This window comes from Vidua macroura, chromosome 14 (assembly GCF_024509145.1).
Source record: "Vidua macroura isolate BioBank_ID:100142 chromosome 14, ASM2450914v1, whole genome shotgun sequence".
In the NCBI taxonomy this organism is placed as follows: Eukaryota; Metazoa; Chordata; class Aves; order Passeriformes; family Viduidae; genus Vidua; species Vidua macroura.
Genome location: NC_071584.1, coordinates 5869472 through 5886184, shown reverse-complemented (window position 1 = coordinate 5886184; position 16713 = coordinate 5869472). Strand labels below are relative to the sequence as shown.

At 59.9% G+C, this 16713-nt stretch overlaps 3 protein-coding genes across 3 annotated transcripts; all 3 read left to right on the top strand.

Moving 5' to 3' along the window:
- Window positions 1-162: 162 nt before the first annotated feature.
- RBMX2 (RNA binding motif protein X-linked 2) lies at window positions 163-2417 on the top strand. The gene is made up of 6 exons (XM_053990583.1): window positions 163-201; window positions 283-398; window positions 472-523; window positions 593-722; window positions 823-1003; window positions 1553-2417. Exons 1-6 carry the CDS (start codon window positions 197-199, stop codon window positions 1957-1959), a joined length of 891 nt encoding a protein of 296 aa, XP_053846558.1. The 5' UTR covers window positions 163-196; the 3' UTR covers window positions 1960-2417.
- Window positions 2418-2746: 329 nt separating this feature from the next.
- Window positions 2747-9820, top strand: SLC25A14 (solute carrier family 25 member 14). The gene is made up of 9 exons (XM_053990584.1): window positions 2747-2880; window positions 2972-3119; window positions 3866-3960; window positions 5636-5721; window positions 6548-6643; window positions 7030-7154; window positions 8228-8363; window positions 8728-8808; window positions 9389-9820. Exons 1-9 carry the CDS (start codon window positions 2817-2819, stop codon window positions 9428-9430), a joined length of 873 nt encoding a protein of 290 aa, XP_053846559.1. The 5' UTR covers window positions 2747-2816; the 3' UTR covers window positions 9431-9820.
- Window positions 9821-12385: 2565 nt separating this feature from the next.
- GPR119 (G protein-coupled receptor 119) lies at window positions 12386-13426 on the top strand. The gene has a single exon (XM_053990507.1). It carries the CDS (start codon window positions 12386-12388, stop codon window positions 13424-13426), a length of 1041 nt encoding a protein of 346 aa, XP_053846482.1.
- Window positions 13427-16713: the final 3287 nt, after the last annotated feature.

Genomic DNA, 16713 nt, shown 5'->3' with positions numbered 1-16713 from the left:
GGTCCGATTCGGCTACAATCGGCCCTGTTCGGCCGTGCTCGGGCTACCTCGGTAATTATTGCCCTGACTCGGTTACAATCGGCCCGACTCGGCCACACTCGGCTACAATCGGTCGACTCGGCTGCTATCGGCTACGTCCGCCTCGGCTCGGGGCGGGGCGGTGCCGCGCGCAGGCGCAGTGCGCGCTGCCGCCGCCATGAAGTAGGTGTGAGGGGTGTGGGGGCGAAGGCCGGGCTCGGTCCTGTTCCGCCGGTGCCGGTGCTCATGGTGCCTCGTCCGCAGCCCCCTGACGAAGGTGAAGCTGATCAATGAGCTGAACGTGCGGGAGGCGGAGCTGGGCGTGCAGGAGGCGGTGTCGTGGCACGCGGAGTACAAGGACAGCGCTTGGATCTTTGTAGGTACGGAGCGGGCTAGGGGCGGAGGCCGGTGCTGGTGCTGTTGACCCGTTCCTTCCCTCCCCTCTCCCCGCAGGCGGGCTGCACTACGCGCTGACGGAGGGTGATGTCATCTGCGTGTTCTCGCAGTAAGTACCTCGGCCCCGGCCCCGCCGCCGCGGGCGCTGCCGCGGTGCTGACGGTGCGTGTGGTCACAGGTACGGCGAGGTCGTCAACATCAACCTCGTGCGGGACAAGAAGACCGGGAAGTCCAAGGGCTTCTGTTTCCTGTGCTATGAGGACCAGAGAAGCACCATCCTGGCTGTGGATAACTTCAATGGGATCAAGGTGAGTGGAGCTCAGGTGCTGCCGTGGCTCCCTGAGCGCTCCCTCGGGTCGGCAGCGGCCCTGGGGGCCGGGAGCTGGCGGTGACAGCCCGGCCCCGCAGATCAAGGGACGCACCATCCGTGTGGACCACGTGGCCAACTACCGGCCCCCCAAGGAGTCTGAGGACTGGGATGATGTGACGAGAGCCCTCCATGCCAAGGGCTGCGGGGTGAAAACGCCGCCTCACACCTCGTCCGACTCCCTGTCAGAGGATGAGGAGGTGCCTGTGAAAAAGCAGAAAGGTGAGGAGAGTTCCTGGCAGGCTGGATCCCAGGTGGGCATGCCCATGGTAGGGTTTGGGGGCTGGAGTCTGCGTGGAGGAAAGGTTGGAGGAACAAAAATGGGCACAAAATCAGGGTGGGAATAAGGTGTTGCTACAGAGTGCTGAGGAGATGCTCAAAAATGAGGGAGAAGAAGAAGAGCCATGAGGGAAGAGTCCTCAGGTCTGGAGAGGTAATTTCCACAAAGTGGATCACAGTATTACTGAGGAAAGGGAATGAAAGGGAAGTTGGAAGAAGTTCTCAGCATTCCAAGTGGTGTGGAAATGCCCAGCTTTGCTGGGAAGAACATGATGTGTATGTTGAAGAAAGAAGTGGGGTGGCTGCAGCTGGAGGAGAAAAAGTTGTGATTAGAAGTGGACTGGGATCTCCCTGAGGTGGAAGTAGGCTGAGAAATTAGGTGGAGGGGGAAAATTTGTAGTGGAAGAGGAGTTGGGATGGTGGCAGGGGAGCCATGGGGAGCAAGGTGCTCCTGGAGTTTGGTCCATCCCGAAATGTGAACCCTAATTCCAGAGAAGCAGCGGAGCAGAGCAGAACGGTCAAAGTCGAGCCCACAGGCTGGGAAGCGGGTGAGCACAGAGGAGCCCTATCCCAGGATCAAGATCAAGAAGGAGAAGGAGGACCCTGGGTATGAGCGCTACGCTGGCGGGTGCGCCAACAGGAGCACTGGGAGCAGGACGCAGCTCGATGAGGAGCAGCGGCGGCACCAGCGGCACTCGGACAGCAGTGGGGACAAGAACTGCCGCGAGCAGAGGGGCCAGAGCGGCTCCTGGGAGGAGTGGGAGAGGAAGGAGGAGGCTGGCAGGAGGGGTGACAGGCACAGCAGCCGGCAAGATGCGTCCCCCAGGGGAGGCAGATCTCGAGAGCCCCATTCCAGGCACAGGGAGTGGGGCTCTGGCAGAGACTCTGGCCGCCGCTGAGCCCTCGGTGAGCGTTTGGGGTGAGGGGGGCTCTGAGCCTGCCCAAACCTGCTCCAAGCTCCTGGGATGCTATGGCTGGACCTTTCACCTCGGAGCTTCGCCTTGCCTCTCATCCCACCCTGGGCCAGGGCTCTCCACACTGCCCGTGCTGCTGGCTGGGAGAGGGGTTTGTCCTTTGACTGGGGAGGATGTCAAGTGGTGAAGGCTGGAAGCAGCAGCAGGATGCTCCCCTTCCCTAAATCCCTTGGGGCAGTGTCCCCCTCTTGCACTGGGGGCAGAGGCTGCTGGGTGTCTTGTCTGGCCTCGTGGGCCAGGTTTGGGCCCTGTGCCCACCCAGCATCATCTGGAATTCCACGGTGTATCCCCAGGGTTACACCGCTGTGTTGGGGTGATTTATCATGGATTTGTTTAAAGGTTTCTTAATAAAAGTTCGTGTTAGGGAGAAGCTGGTCCCGGGAGCAGTGTTCCTGTCTGTTTTTCTTACGCTGATTTTAGGCTTATTTTGGCTGGAAAACCGGGAGTGCTGGAGTGTGGGATTCGGAGGGTGGAGAAGGGAAGAGCTTTAGCTGGGTTTGGTTCCTATAAGGAGTAATCCCTCCAGTGCGGGTCCGTGCCGGTTCTAGGCGCAAGGGGGAATTTCCTCCACGGAGCAGCCGGGACCGTTCCCAGAGACAGCCGAGGGGGTTGCGCCGGGCTGGGGTGGAGGCGGGCCCTGCAGCTTCCACCGGCGCGGTGCGGCCGGGGCCGGCAGGGGGCACGCGCGGCGCGGCGGTGCAGAGCCCGGTTCCGGTCGCGGTTCCGGTTCCGGTCCCGGTCCGGTGGCGGCGGCGCGCGCGGCGGTGTCCGCCCGCCATGCGATGTCCGCGCTCAACTGGAAACCCTTCGTGTATGGCGGGCTCGCCTCCATCGTGGCCGAGTTCGGTGAGGCGCAGGGGCCGGGCGGGACCTGGACGGGCGGGACCGGTACATGTACCGGCGGGCGCTGAGGCCACTGTCCCCGCTGTCCCCGCAGGCACGTTCCCCGTGGACCTCACCAAGACGCGGCTGCAGGTGCAGGGGCAGAGCACCGACGCGCGGTTCCGCGAGGTGCGGTACCGGGGCATGTTCCACGCGCTCTTCCGCATCTGCCGCGAGGAGGGTGGACGGGCCCTGTACTCGGGGTGAGCACCGGGGCCGGGCCTCTCGGGGCCAGGGCCCATCGGCAGCGGGCCCCGCTTCCCCCGGGTCCCCATCCGTCCGTACCGGGACACCCACGCATCTGCCACGGGTCCTCCTCCCTGCCCGGCTCCTCCTTGCACCCACCCGGGCCTCCCCGGTGCCTGCCCCGGATCCTTCCCCTCTGGCTCAGGCGCTCCCACTGCCTGTGCTGGGCTCCCTCTTCGGCCGCAGCCTCGCCCCGTCTGCCATGTTCGCCCCTCCATCCCGGCATCTCCCTCCGCCCACCCCGGGACCTCTCCTGCATCCCGGCATCTCCCCCTGCCTTCCCCGGGTCTCCCCCACCCATCCCGGCTTCCTTCACTCTGCCCACCCCGGCCCTGCCCTGCCTCTGTCCCAGTACCCCCTCTCCCCAGCCCGGGTCCCCTCTTCCACCTTCTGTCACGGCATCCCTGTGCTCCCTGCCCGTCCCGGGCCCCCATTTCCTGTACGCTCCTGTGACCCCCTGGATCCCTCCCTGCCTTGTCCCCCTGAGTGGAGCCTCCCGGTGTTCCCGAGGCGAGGAGCAAGGCCAGGGCTGCATGGGTGCCATCCGCTGGCCGTAGGGTGCGTGAGGCAATCCCGAATAACCCGGGCAGAGCTGCATTTCTCAGAGCCCCAGCGGGGTTGTGCCTAGCCCCGGCAGTTTGAGGGCGGGTGGGGAGTGGCCTGGGCTGGCCCGCAGGGATGCTCAGGGTCCATTCCCCCTCAGGATCGCCCCGGCACTGCTGAGACAAGCGTCCTACGGCACCATCAAGATCGGGATCTACCAGAGCCTGAAGCGGCTCTTCGTCGATCGCATGGAAGGTCGGTGCTGGGGAAGGGCAGCACAGGCACCTCCCAGCTCCCCCCCTCACACTCTGGGCTGTGTGTTCTGCTTATTCCTTGCTCTGTCCTTCCCACCCCAAGATTCCCACAGGAATGGAACTCCATTACTGGGTGCTGCGGTTTTGTTTGCCAGTGAGAGCAAGGATTAGATTCAATCCCGATGGGAACCTCACTGTGCTCTGCACTGCCTGTGGTCCCTACCCAAATACCTCCTTCCAGCCAGGTTCCTTCCTTTCACGGAATCATAGGAGAATCACAGGATCCTTTAGGTTGGAAAAGATCTCCAAGATCACCAAGTCCAACCTGTGTCCTATCCCCACCTTGTCCCCAGCCCAGAGCACTGAGTGCCACACCCAGTCCTTCCTTGGATACCTCCAGGGATGGGGACTCCAGACCTCCCTGGGCAGCTCCTTCCAATGCCTGACCATCCCTTCCATGAAGAACTTCCTCCTAATGTCCAAGCTGAGTCTCCCCTGGCACAGCCAGGCACGTTCTGGATAGGAATTGTGCAGTCCAGCTCTAACTTTGGCCCTGACTGTAAAGGTGAGGTTCCACCAGTGCCCTCTGCAGCTCCTGCCTGGGGAGTGGAGCAGCAAGAGTCTGGTGGATGTTCTCTGAGGGAGCACCGAGATCTGCAGTTGAGATTTCCATCCCTGCTGTGATATGAGGGAATGTTGTAATGCCATTCCAGCCTGGGGAAGCGGGATGGGCAGGTGAAATGCAGCACACTAATGATAGGAAGCTGTGTCAAGGGAGGTTTAGGTTGGTATCAGAAGGTTTTTTCCCCAAGAGGGTGCTGGGCACTGCCCAGGCTCCCTGGGTATGGTCCCGGCCTCAAGGCTGCCAGAGCTCCAGGAATGTTTGGACAGCACTCCCAGGCACAGGATGGGATTGCTGGGGGGGGTCTGTGCAGGGTCAGGAGTTGGACTGACTGATCCTTGTGGAACCCTTCCATCTCAGGAGGTTCTGTGACTCTAGAGGTCCTTTCAGGGCTGCTGTCCTGCTTCAGTAAGGCCTCTCCTTGCCTGGTTCTGCCTGTGTACATGGCCCCCATGCCCCCCTCGCTGTTCCAGCCTTTCCAGCTGTGAGCTCCATGCCTGAATGTTTGTCTCCCTACAGGCCTGGGGCAGCCAGTGGCCTGGTGTCCTCTGGGAAGTGTCGTTGTCAGTACCAGCAAAGGCCTGTGTGTTTTCCCAATGTAACCATCATCCTAACACCGGGCCTGGAATCTGGGGTTATTCCCTGGCACTAATCACATCTAATTCCCTGCCTGTTCTCAATTCTCAGCTGGCTCCAAGTGGCTGTGTGTAGGCAAATCCGGGGGCCTGGGGAAACGCTGGGTTGTCCCTCTCTCTCTGTCTCTGTCCTGGCTCATCCCTGCAATGAGAAATCTCAGATAATTGTTCACAATTTTTATATGTCCCAGGATTTTCCTTCTCATCAGTCAGACCCTTTGAGAGTGCATTGCTGATATTTCAACTGCCACCTTCTGTCCCTGACAGGTGTGGGGACAGACCTGTCACGGGCTGTGGCACCTACTCAGGCCCTGCTCCTGCAGCTTCACCGTGTGATTTGAGAGCTGAGCTACCCAGCCCTTGTTCCCTCCTACTGTGCCCCCTCCTGTGAGGGTCTGACCTTCTTTCCTTGCTTGCAGATGAAACGCTGCTCATCAATGTGATCTGTGGGGTGGTCTCGGGGGTCATCTCCTCTGCGCTGGCCAATCCCACAGACGTGCTGAAGGTAAGGTCTGCTCCTGCCTGGCTGTGGGACCTGTGGGAGGAGCAGCTCAGTGCTCCCTGAGCCACCAGTTCTGCTTGTTTGGGTTTTTTTAATGGAGACCAAAGCCCAGGGTCATTAATAGATATTTAAAAACACAGCTCTTAAAGATCACAGAATCCTGGAACGGTTTGGGTTGGGACAGACATGAAAAACCATCTCCTTCCACCTCCTGCCATGGGCAAGGACACCTCCCACTAGACCAGGTTGCTCCAAACCCTGTCCAGTTTGGCCTGGAACACTTCCAGGGATGGAGCAGCCACAGCATCTCTGGGCAACAAGGATGACATTTGTCCTGGTGAGGGGTGGGAGCTGTGTTACCTGACCTGGGCCAGGTGAGCAGGTGGCAGCCAGCTGCTCCTGCCCCCTTGGTCACGGTGCTGGCACTGCCCCAAGGGCCTGCCTGTTACATGGAGTGAGCAGAGCCCAGTGGGGACTGCCTAATGCCCTGGGCTCAGGGTAGCCCTGCTCTGGGCAGAGAGAGCCTGGAGAACTTCCCCACTCTTCTCCCGGTGTAGATCCCCCTTCTGGGACTGCTTTCAGGGGGAAGGCCTTGTTCCTCATGTTCCAGTGCCCCCACCCTGCTGCTGCCCCTGCCCTCTGCCCGCTGCCGTCCTTGTCTGTGTGGTTTGCAGGGAGGGATGTGGAGAACAGTGTGTGCTCTGAGCTGCTCTGTTTCTTCTCCCAGGAGTTCCGTGGAGCTGCTGTCCCTGTTGTCCTCACCCTGTAGACAAGTGCTAGTGTCAGGGCAGGTGTTGACTCTTCCTGCTGACTCTTCCTTTTCTTTCAGATCCGAATGCAGGCTCAGGGCAGCTTGTTCCAGGGCGGGATGATTGGCAGCTTCATTGACATCTACCAGCAGGAAGGTACCCGTGGCCTCTGGAGGGTGAGCACCAGCTCCTAGAATCCCCCACCAGCAGTAGAACTAAGAAAAATCTTAGGGAAGCAGGTGCTCTCCTGCTGTTCTGTAGCAAGGAGCCCTTGGAGCCCCTCCTGCTGCTCTTGTGGGGCAGAATCTTTTCTGGTTTTGAAATTGGTGCAGAAGGTGAGGGGGTGACAGCTTAGTTCCTTTGTGCTGGTGCTGGGAGCAGGGAAGCCGTGTGGTGTTAATCCAGCTGGATTAACGCTGCCAGGGTGGAGACATCCTCCTTGGCTTTGAAGCAAAGCTGGGAAGCAGTTGGTGTGCTTGCAGGGAGGGTACAGGGGAGGTTGTCAGGAGAGGGCCCTGTGGGGGATGTGGCTGTGGTTGGTGACAGTGTCCCTGCTGCACAGGGTGTTGTTCCCACGGCCCAGCGAGCGGCCATCGTGGTGGGGGTGGAGCTGCCAGTCTACGACATCACCAAGAAGCATCTGATCCTGTCAGGCCTCATGGGGGACACCATCTTTGCCCACTTCATGTGAGTATCTGCTGCAGGCTTGGGGGGGGGTGTGTGGGGCAGAGGAGCCAGGTGGGACTGGGGAGAGACCATTCATGGAGCGAGTGCGCTGGAGCTGCAGGGAGCAGGGTTAGTGCTTCCAGAGGATCTGCCCTGTCAGCTGGAACAGCTCAGAGGTATGGAATCATTAAGGTTGGATAAGACCTCCAAGACCGTGGAGTCCAGCCATTCTCCCAGCAGTGCCAAGGCCACCACTAATCCATCCCCACATCCCAGAGACCTCCTTGGAGAAGGACCTGGCAGAAATCCTTCGGTGACATGAAATTCCAGCTTGGTTTCAGCTGGCTGATGACAGAAATGCTCTTGCCCCACATCTGCACCCTGGTATGAGCCAGGCAGGAGATCCATGTGTGTGGCTACATGTAACAATCCCTCAAAAGCTGCTCCAGTCCCTAGTCCTCACCTGTCCAGACCCTGTCATCTTGCAGCCCTTGCTGGAAGAGCCTTGAGAGAGGAGAAGGCACAAAGCTGGCAGGACCCAGAGCAGTCAGTCAGTGTTGCAGTCAGCCTGCTCTGGGCAGGGCTGTCAGAGAACACTGGAATCCTTTTTCACCTCCATTCCTCAGCTGCAGTGCTTCCATTGGCTGTGCCTGCTGGGGTGAAGGTGAGGAGCACTAGACCCTCCATGGAGGGAGAAACTGGCAGCTGTGTGGTCCTTTCTGGTGTCTTTGCTTTTCTTCCCTCCTTCCTAAAGGAAGCTCTGGTGGGAAGGATGTGCGCTTCCAGGGGGTGCCTTCAGGTCTGTGTCACCTGGGCAGCACCTGGGACCCTTGCAGGGCTGCCGGTGCCCTGTGGAACCTAGCTGTGGGCTCAGGTGAGTGTCTGGGTTAGCTGAGCTGAGCATTTCCTTCCCCTGAGCTCCACAGGGTCCTGTGGCAGGCCTGCCGCTGCCCCTTTTCCAGGTAGGAGCAGGTAGTGCAGCTCACGTTCATTGCTAAATGCCTTTGCTGAAGTCCAGTGGAAGGTATTTTGTGCCTGTCTGAACGGGGGTGGCTGTGTCTGGGGCTGTCTCTGCTCTGATTTGGTGTGTGCAGTTCCAGCTTCACGTGCGGGCTGGCGGGGGCCATCGCCTCCAACCCCGTGGACGTGGTGCGGACGCGGATGATGAACCAGCGCGCCATCGTGGGCAGCACTGAGCTCTACAAGGGCACTCTGGATGGCCTCGTCAAGGTGAGGGGACAGGTGGGCACATCCCTGTCCTGGGAGGCTGGCCAGGTCTCAGCACCACGCTGATGGGGGCAGTGAGATCCTACGGTGACAGAATGTGTCATCAGCGAGGCGGGAGAGGGCCCAGAGTCACTTCCCTGAGGCCACTGTCAGCCTGAGCATCCTCCCAGCCTCCTGGGATAAAATTCAGGCCATGATGCAGTTAGCTGGGTTCAGAGACTGTAAGTGATGCTTCACACACTGGCACGGGTCTGTCTGCTCCCAGCAGCAGCTGGGCAGGGCCAGCGGGGCACACGTGGCACTGGGGAGGGAGGTGGGCAGGGCATGGGCCTGGTGTGTCTCCTCATCCATTTGTCTCTCCTCCCAGACATGGAAGAGCGAGGGCTTCTTTGCACTCTACAAAGGCTTCTGGCCCAACTGGCTTCGTCTAGGTCCCTGGAACATCATCGTATCCTCCCTGTGCTGCTGGGAGGTGGTGGAGTGGGATGAGGGGAGAACCCTGTGGGAAGGGCAGGGCAGGGCTGACACCCCCCTGGGGTGCACTGGGGACCCCAATGGGCACTGCTGATGGTTCCTGCAGAGCCTCTGAGGGCTTGGCTGAGACCTTGCGTGGCCTGGGCTGCAGGAGATTGCTGGATGAGCTCCTCTTTGGGAGGGAATTGTGGGGAACATTCTGCTGCTGAGGCAGGTGCTGACTGTGCAGGACCAGCACTGCTGTGTGCTGAGCCAGACCATTCTGCCTGCTGAAACTGGGTGGGGAGTTCACTGTACAGAGCTCCCAGGCTGGGCTTGGAGCCACTTTCCTCTCCCAGTGGTCTGGGCAAGGCTGGCTTTGCTCTGGGTCCACCTCCCTGCTCTTGCCCCAGCTCTGTTCTACCTGGGCAGGTCAGGTTGTGCTGCCTGGACAGGGAGTTCCATGGGTGGGTTTAAGGAGCTCCCTGGATGGGTGTCCAGCCCAGCTGAATGCTCTGCCCACCCTGCCAGGCAGCTGCCTCTCATCTGTCCCAATTCCTTGACACTCCCTTCAGTTTTTTATCACATACGAGCAGTTGAAGCGCCTCCCCTTCTGAGAGCTGCCTTCATCTCCCCAGAATCATCCTCGGGGCTGGCAGCAGAGCTGTGCTGCCGCCTCCCTCTTCATCGCACTGTCCCCATGTTGTGCTGTTTGGTCCCTGTGGGCTGGGCTCTCTCCCCACATGCATGGTCCCTGGAGCAGGAGCTGCCTGGCACAGGCAGGAGCCACACGTTTCCCACCCGGAGGTGTCTGCGTGCCTGAGCCTGCAGGAATATCTTCTGTGAAGATCTGTGCATTCCAGTGGCCTTTGGGGCACTGTGGCTCGTGGCTGGCAGGTCTGGGTCTCCTCCCGTGCCCGTGGGGCAAGGCTGGGGCCTGTGAAGGTGCCATTGTCATCATGTTTCTTGCAGAACTTGTAACTTCATTAAATTATTTATTGACTGGATGGCTTGAGTTTGGGTCTGTGCTCATTCACTGCAGGGGTGTCTGCCCTTGGAGAGCACAGAAGCTGTTTTTCACCATGCTATAGACCCCTTCTTTCTCCATATATTTATATAAAAACAATCTGTAGGATTCATTTCAGTAGAGATGTTTCTAAACTCAAGTTTGTTAGTGTCAGAAAATGACCCTGTTGCCCTCTCAGCTCAGTTTTGCCTCAATCTCTTAAATTCCTGCTTATTATTACAGTATTTTTGTTTAAATAATCTGTAAAGCCACGTAATGTGCTTTAAAGGTGAGCTCAGCACTTGAAAATGGTGGTTCTGGTGCTGAGCAGAATATTTTGGTCATCCTCTTCTGATTTTTGGTTATTTTTTAATGTTTATGGCTATGGAAGCAAATGGTTTTTATGTCCCTGCTCCCTTTCCTCTTCGTGGGGTGGCTTTGGGTGACACAACAGCATGTCCTGGCTGAGCCTGCTGTGAGCTGAGTTTCTGTGGAAGTCACACAAGGAGTGTTCAGCCAAATCCCGCTGGGAAAAATGGTAGGGAATTGGTGTTACAAAGTCAGAGCTGCCTCTAGAAGCTGCAGGGGAAGGGAAAGTGACTCCACTGTGCTTGGGCTGAAATGAGGCCTGAGCAGGGCTCTCCGTACCAGGCAGCGGGTGGGAACCTGCTCCTGCACACACAGGAAGGTCCAGAGGGTGGAACTCCAACGTGGAAGGCTCCATGGGAACCAGTCAGCCCTCCCCAGGTGTTTAAGGTAGAAATACATGTCCTGATACGTGAAAGCTAAAAATGGCAGTCAAGCAGGAGAGGGAGGCACTGGCTCCAGCCTGTACTTGCTCCTCACTGCCCTGCCACTTCTCCCTCATCCTTGATCTCATTCTGAGGGTTTGGACTCTCTCCAGCATCAGGGCAAAGGCTCCCCAAATGTCTCCCTGGGCAAATAAAGTAGAGGATGTGTAAGGGCACCAGAACCCTCCCGTGGCCACCCACAGTGCAGAGCCTGGGTGTTGTGGAGGGTCCTCCCGGCTCTGCAGCTGCAGCGAGCGCCCCCATTCCCGAGCTCCTGCCCTCCAGCAGTGCCCCTCCCGCCCCACCCCAGCTCAGCCTCTCCCCAGTTACTGTTTGAAAGACAGACGCTCAGTCCTGCCTCTTTCCTGGCAGCTTGGATTTTTCCAGCTCATGAGGCAGGAGAGGCTTGTGACACTTTGTGTAGGGGCTGGAGCTGTCGCTGTCAGTCCCCGTGAAGGTCAATCTTCCCCGGGAGGTGTGAGGGGTGTTGTGGGATTCAGTAGCACAAGGATGCAGAAACTTTGCTTTCATTAATTTCTTTGTTACAAGTTACTATTAGATAAATAACAATCATGACTAGCAAAGAAAGTGTATACATAGAAACATTCTTTTTTAATGTTAGTAGCACTTAGGTTTCACTGGAAGTATCACAGCAAAGTCCATCAAACTCCTGCAGGAGTGAGGTCAGTCAATGATGGACAAGGTGTCCCTTTGGATATGACCCCTGTCATGGAGCCTGGAGCCAGTCTGGGGATCTGAAGGGCTGTGCAGGGGGAGCTCCAGGACAGAGAGAGGCTCTTTGGGGCAGCAGCCAGTTAGCTCTGCATGGATCCATGAGTGGGCAGAGGACACCAGCTCTTGGAGGGCCATATCTGCCTTCTGTCTGGATCCAAGGCCCCTCTGCAGGTTGTGGTGGTTTTTTGCCCTGCAGGTTCCATCAATTCTCTGGTTTCAGCCTCTCCAAGGATACCCTGGGCTCCCTGTTGTGCTTGCCGAGGGCACTGCAGGTTCCTAGCTGTGAATGCTGCTGTCCCAGGCTGGCAGATGTTTCTCCATCTGTTTGAGCACACATCCCTCATTGGTGCTTTTCCCCATTGTAACCAGGTCGCCTTCAGGGCTGCTGTTTCAGCAGGGTGTCAGTGTGTTCCCTTGGTCCCAGCAGCAAGAAGCTGTCCTGGATCTGGCAGTGACCCCCAGGAGCCCCACGAGTTGTGCTGGACATGGGGAACTCTCTGTGCTTGTCCCCATTCCCAGCCTCTGTGTCTCAGCAGGCACTGCTTTGCTCCAGCCCCTGGTGCCTGGGGGGGACAGCCACCTCCCCATGTGCCACCGTGGCAGCTTCCTGCCCAGGTGTTCCCTGCTCACCCCCTGCTCCAGGGTTGTCTGGAAACGTGGCTGGAGGGGAGGGATCTCCGCGGGCACAGCAGCAAGTCCAGTAGTCCCTTCCACCGGCAGCTGCTGTCAGAGCTCTGCTCTCCCCTGAGACACCCCTGCTCCCCCAGCTCCTTCTCCCCCCTGAGACACCCCTGCTCCCCCAGCTGCTTCTCCCCCCTGAGACACCCCTGCTCCCCCAGCTCCTGCTCCCCCCTGAGACACCCCTGCTCCCCCAGCTCCTGCTCCCCCCTGAGACACCCCTGCTCCCCCAGCTCCTTCTCCCCCCTGAGACACCCCTGCTCCCCAGGCTCCTGCTGCTCCCCAGGCTCCTGCTGCTCCCTGCAGAGTGAGGGTCTGTGCCTGCTGCCAAGTTGCTCCTGCTGAGAGGCCCCAGGTGAGTGATGGCTGAGAATCGTGCTGGGGGTGCACTATCGCCATGGTGGGTCTCACATGAGGCAGCCACAGCCAGCTGGGCCCTGGGAGCCATCTTCGCCGTGCTGGCCTCACTCATCATCGCTGCCAATGTGCCTGTGGCCATTGTCCTGCTCTGCCACATCCGGAGGAGCGGCTCCAAGGGGCTCTGTTTTGTCCTCAATCTTGCCTTGGCGGATGCCATGGTTGGCTTCACAGTTATGGGCCTGGCCATGGATGAGCTTTCCCAGCCCTTTCATCCTTCCCAGAACTTTTGCATCCTGAGAATGGCTTTTGTGACCTCTTCCTGTGCTGCCTCCATCCTGTCGCTGATCCTGGTTGCATGTGACAGGCACCTGGCGATCCGGAAGCCTTTCCACTATTTCCAGCTGGTGACAGGCCCGCGGGTCAGGGTGTGCTTGGTGGGGCTCTGGCTGTTTGCTGCCATCATCGGCTTCCTCCCGGTCTTCATCCCGCGCTTCCAGAGGGTCTCCAACCATTGGAAATGCTCCTTCTTCAAAGTCTTCCAGCCTTCCTACATGCTCACCATGTTCTGCCTCGGCTTCTTCCCCGCACTCTTCCTCTTCCTCTACCTCTACTGTGACATGCTGAAAATTGCCTCGGTGCACGTGCGGCACATCCAGGAGGTGGAGCAGGCAGGGCTGGGGGGAGGCTGTCCCCCACCCCGTGCCACCAGTGACCTGAAGGCCATGCGCACGGTGGCCACGCTCATCGGGTGCTTCACCCTCTCCTGGCTGCCCTTCTTCATCGCCAGCATCGTGCAGATGGCCTGCCCTGACTGTTTCCCCTACAAAGTCATTGAGAACTTCCTCTGGCTGCTGGGGCTGGGCAACTCCCTCCTGAACCCACTGCTCTACTCCTACTGGCAGAGGGACGTGCAGCTCCAGCTCTCCCAGCTGGCTGCAGGTGTGAAGAGGAGGGTCCTGCTCCACCTGGGCAACAGGCGCTGTTTCCCTGGCAGGGGCACCAAGGCTCCTCCTGCTGTGTCCTGCCTGGAGCTCCAGGACTAACTTGGTAGGGAGTGGCTGTCTCTGGCTTGCCAGCTCCTCTCCTGCATTGTGACCATGAACTTGGGGCCTGAAGGAGATCACAGATGGGTAGGACCAGTCTGGATGTTAATCCCCAGACACCAACATGGCTGGATTCCAGCCTGCCCGCTGCCCCACAGCCCCCAGCGCAGCCAGCTTCACCCCAGCCCCAGGCACCCCAGGTTGTAGGTGTTCTCTAGAGAGCCTCTGCTGGAGCAACCCCGTGTCTCCTGGACCAAGCTGTCCCACTCAGTCTGCAAAGACCCTTCTCCCATTGCTTCCCCTGCCAGGTGTGCACCCCCTGCCCTCCCTTCTGTCTGCAGCACTGGCTCCATGGGCAACAAAACCCCTGTTCCTGGGGCAGGTGTGGGCACAGGGAGGGCTCTATACCCTTGGCCCTGGCAGCAGAGGTTGGGCAGGCTGTGAACATCCCTGAGCTCTCCTGGACCACAGGTGCTCCCCCTCCCTTCCCAAACTCTCCTCTCAATTCTACACAGGGCCATTCCTGCTTTGGGCTGTGCCCACACAGGGTAGCAGAGGTGAGGGGGGGGTGGGTTTGGGCATGGGGGACAGAGAGGGCTCGGCAGTGGCCATGCCTGTGGGGGGGGTGGTGTAACCCTGGGCAGGGGGGCAGCCCCAGCGCAGGGGGACAGCCTGGGCACTGCTGTCACTGTTTACCCAGGCTGTAAAGTGAGTAAATGAGTAACTGGCTGAACAAGGAGAGGGAGGATTGGCTGCCTCAGAGATCCCCACGAAGGAGAGCTACTGTGTCCCACCCAGGATTTGGGACTGGAAGGGTCCCTGCACACCCACTCTGCCCATGGGAACCCCCCCTTCTGCCCTAGTGGCCAGATGGCTGCCCCTGCCAGAGGCTATAGCGATACTTAATTGCTTCTCATAAAATCATTTTGTTTCATCCACATGGCAAGAAAACTTCCCTTAGAAGAGGGTTATTTGCTAAAAAAGTACCCTACTCTGAAAATGAGGGTGCTCAGCATGAAACAGCAGCTGTTCCCACCTCTGTCCTCGCCCTCCTAGCAGAGACAAAGGCTCAGGACCTTGTCACTTGCCTCCAGAACTTACCACAAAGATAAGGTCTTCCCCATCCTAGAGAAAGAGGCAAAAATGAAAGTGTGTTTAAAAGACCCCAAACAAGAGGCCCTCTGCGGCATCCCCCTTGGCCAGGGACAGGCCTGGGACCAGGTCCCACGTGGCAGACACCGTTCCTGGCTGTGCCGGATGGACTGAACCTGGGGGAAGGCTGCCCAGAGCAGGCTGGCTCTGGGGGCTGCTGTAGGGGGATGTGGTGGGTGGATGCAGCTCTGGGCTCAGCCCATCATCTCCCTACACCGGGGATTTGCTGCCTGTTCTTGCTGACGCCTGAGCTCTGCCAGCTGTGGCTTTGATCATCCTCATCCTCACTGAGCCTCTGCCTCCCTCCAACGCCTTCCTGCAGCAGGTCCCAGCAGGAACAGGGACACTTTGGACATGGGCCTTGTGCTGCTTCCTGAGCTTTCTGACTGCCGGCTCTGCTGCATGAGTCCATCACTGAACTGGCCAGGCTGCAGGTCTGAATCAGCGCGAGGAGCAGGAACCCTGGCTGGGCAGGAGTCCTGTCCAAGTGGGATCAGGGCTGTGCAGGAACCCTGACTGTGCAGGAGCCCTGTCCAAGTGGGATCAGGGCTCAGGCAGCCTCCTCGGTGCCATGAACATGCTGCAGTGGCTTTAAACCTCCAGCACTAGAAGGGAGCCTAAAATAGAGATGGAGAATGTGGACTTTGAATAAGTCTGAAGTGATGGGACAAGGGGGAATGACTTCCTGCTGTCAGATGGCAGGCTTGGATGGGGTATTGAGAAGGAATTGTTCTCAGTGAGGGTGGGGAGGCCCTGGCACAGGGTGCCCAGAGAAGCTGTGGCTGCCCCTGGATCCCTGGAAGTGTCCCAGGCCAGGTTGGGGCTTGGAGAAGCCTGGGACAGTGGAAGACGCCAATGACAGAGGGTTGGAATGGGATGGGCTTTAAGTTCTAATTCAAACCATTCTGAGGTTCTGTGACACTGTGCAGGTGGGGGACAAGGTGCAGCTGGAGGCAGAACTCCTCCTGCAGTGGAGCGTCCCTTTCTGGGCATTTCACTGTGGCACTGACCCCTCTCCTCCGTCTGCAAGCCATGGGCTGGAGGGGGCTCACGGGCTGGTACAGCCGGGGCTCCATGCCGGGATGCATCTGCAGCTCCTGCTGGGGTAACCCGGAGTGGCAGCCATTCCTTGTGAGGCCAGGCCTGCTCCCATCCCTTATCCCAGAGAGCCCCTGCCACTGTCCCACTCCAGCCTGCGGTGACCGCGGCACCGAGCGCTGCTCGCGGGAGCGGCTGGACGTTAGTGCACAGGGCGGCCATGGAGGAACGGGATGGAGCCATCCTGCTCCACTGCGACACTGGCAAGGATGGAGGGCGTTGCCCCACTGCTGCCCTGCGCTGAATAAACGCCCTTTGCCCGGCTGGTTTCTGCTCCGCTACCGGGGGCTCGGGGCGGCACCGGGGGCGGCTCTGCCCCAGGCCAGGGAGCAGCAGTGGCGCGGGGGGCGAGCACAGAACCGGGGTGGAAAGGAGGGCGACAGCAGCAGAGCTGCGGCCGCGGGGCCGGCCGTGTGCCGGTGAGGTGTTTCTGGTGGGCTGTTCCTGCTGGGATGTTCCCTGTCCCGGTGGGATGGTCCTGGTCGGTGTGGCCGGTCCCGGGGGGGGTGTGGCCGGCCTCGGTGGGATGGTCCCGGTGGGATGTTATCAATCCCGGTGGGGTGGTCCCTGTCCGGGTGGGATTGGTCCCGGTCAGGCTGGGTTGTCGGTAGCCCCGGTGGGATGTGGCCGGTCCCGGTGGGATAATTCCGGTCCCGGGGGGGTGTGGCCGGTCCCGGTGGGATGGTCCCGGTCCCGGGGGTGTGGCCACACCCGGTGGGATGGTCCCGGTCCCGATGGGTGTGGCCGGTCCCGATAGGATGGTCCCGGTCCCGATGGGTGTGGCCGGTCCCGGGGGGATGGTCCCGGTCCCGGGGGGTGTGGTCGGCCCCGCCCCACACGCTCCCGCCCCGCCGGACGCCGTCACGTGCCCGTCACGGTGCGCGCGCAGCGCCCGCCCCGCCAATGAGCGCGCGCGGCGGGGGCGGGCCGGGGCGTGCGGCGGAAGTGGCGGCGCGTGAGGGAGCGGCCGGGCCGGGCCGGGCCGGGGCGGTGAGTGCGGGGCGCGGGGACCCTGACCGCGGGCAGCGGGGAACTGG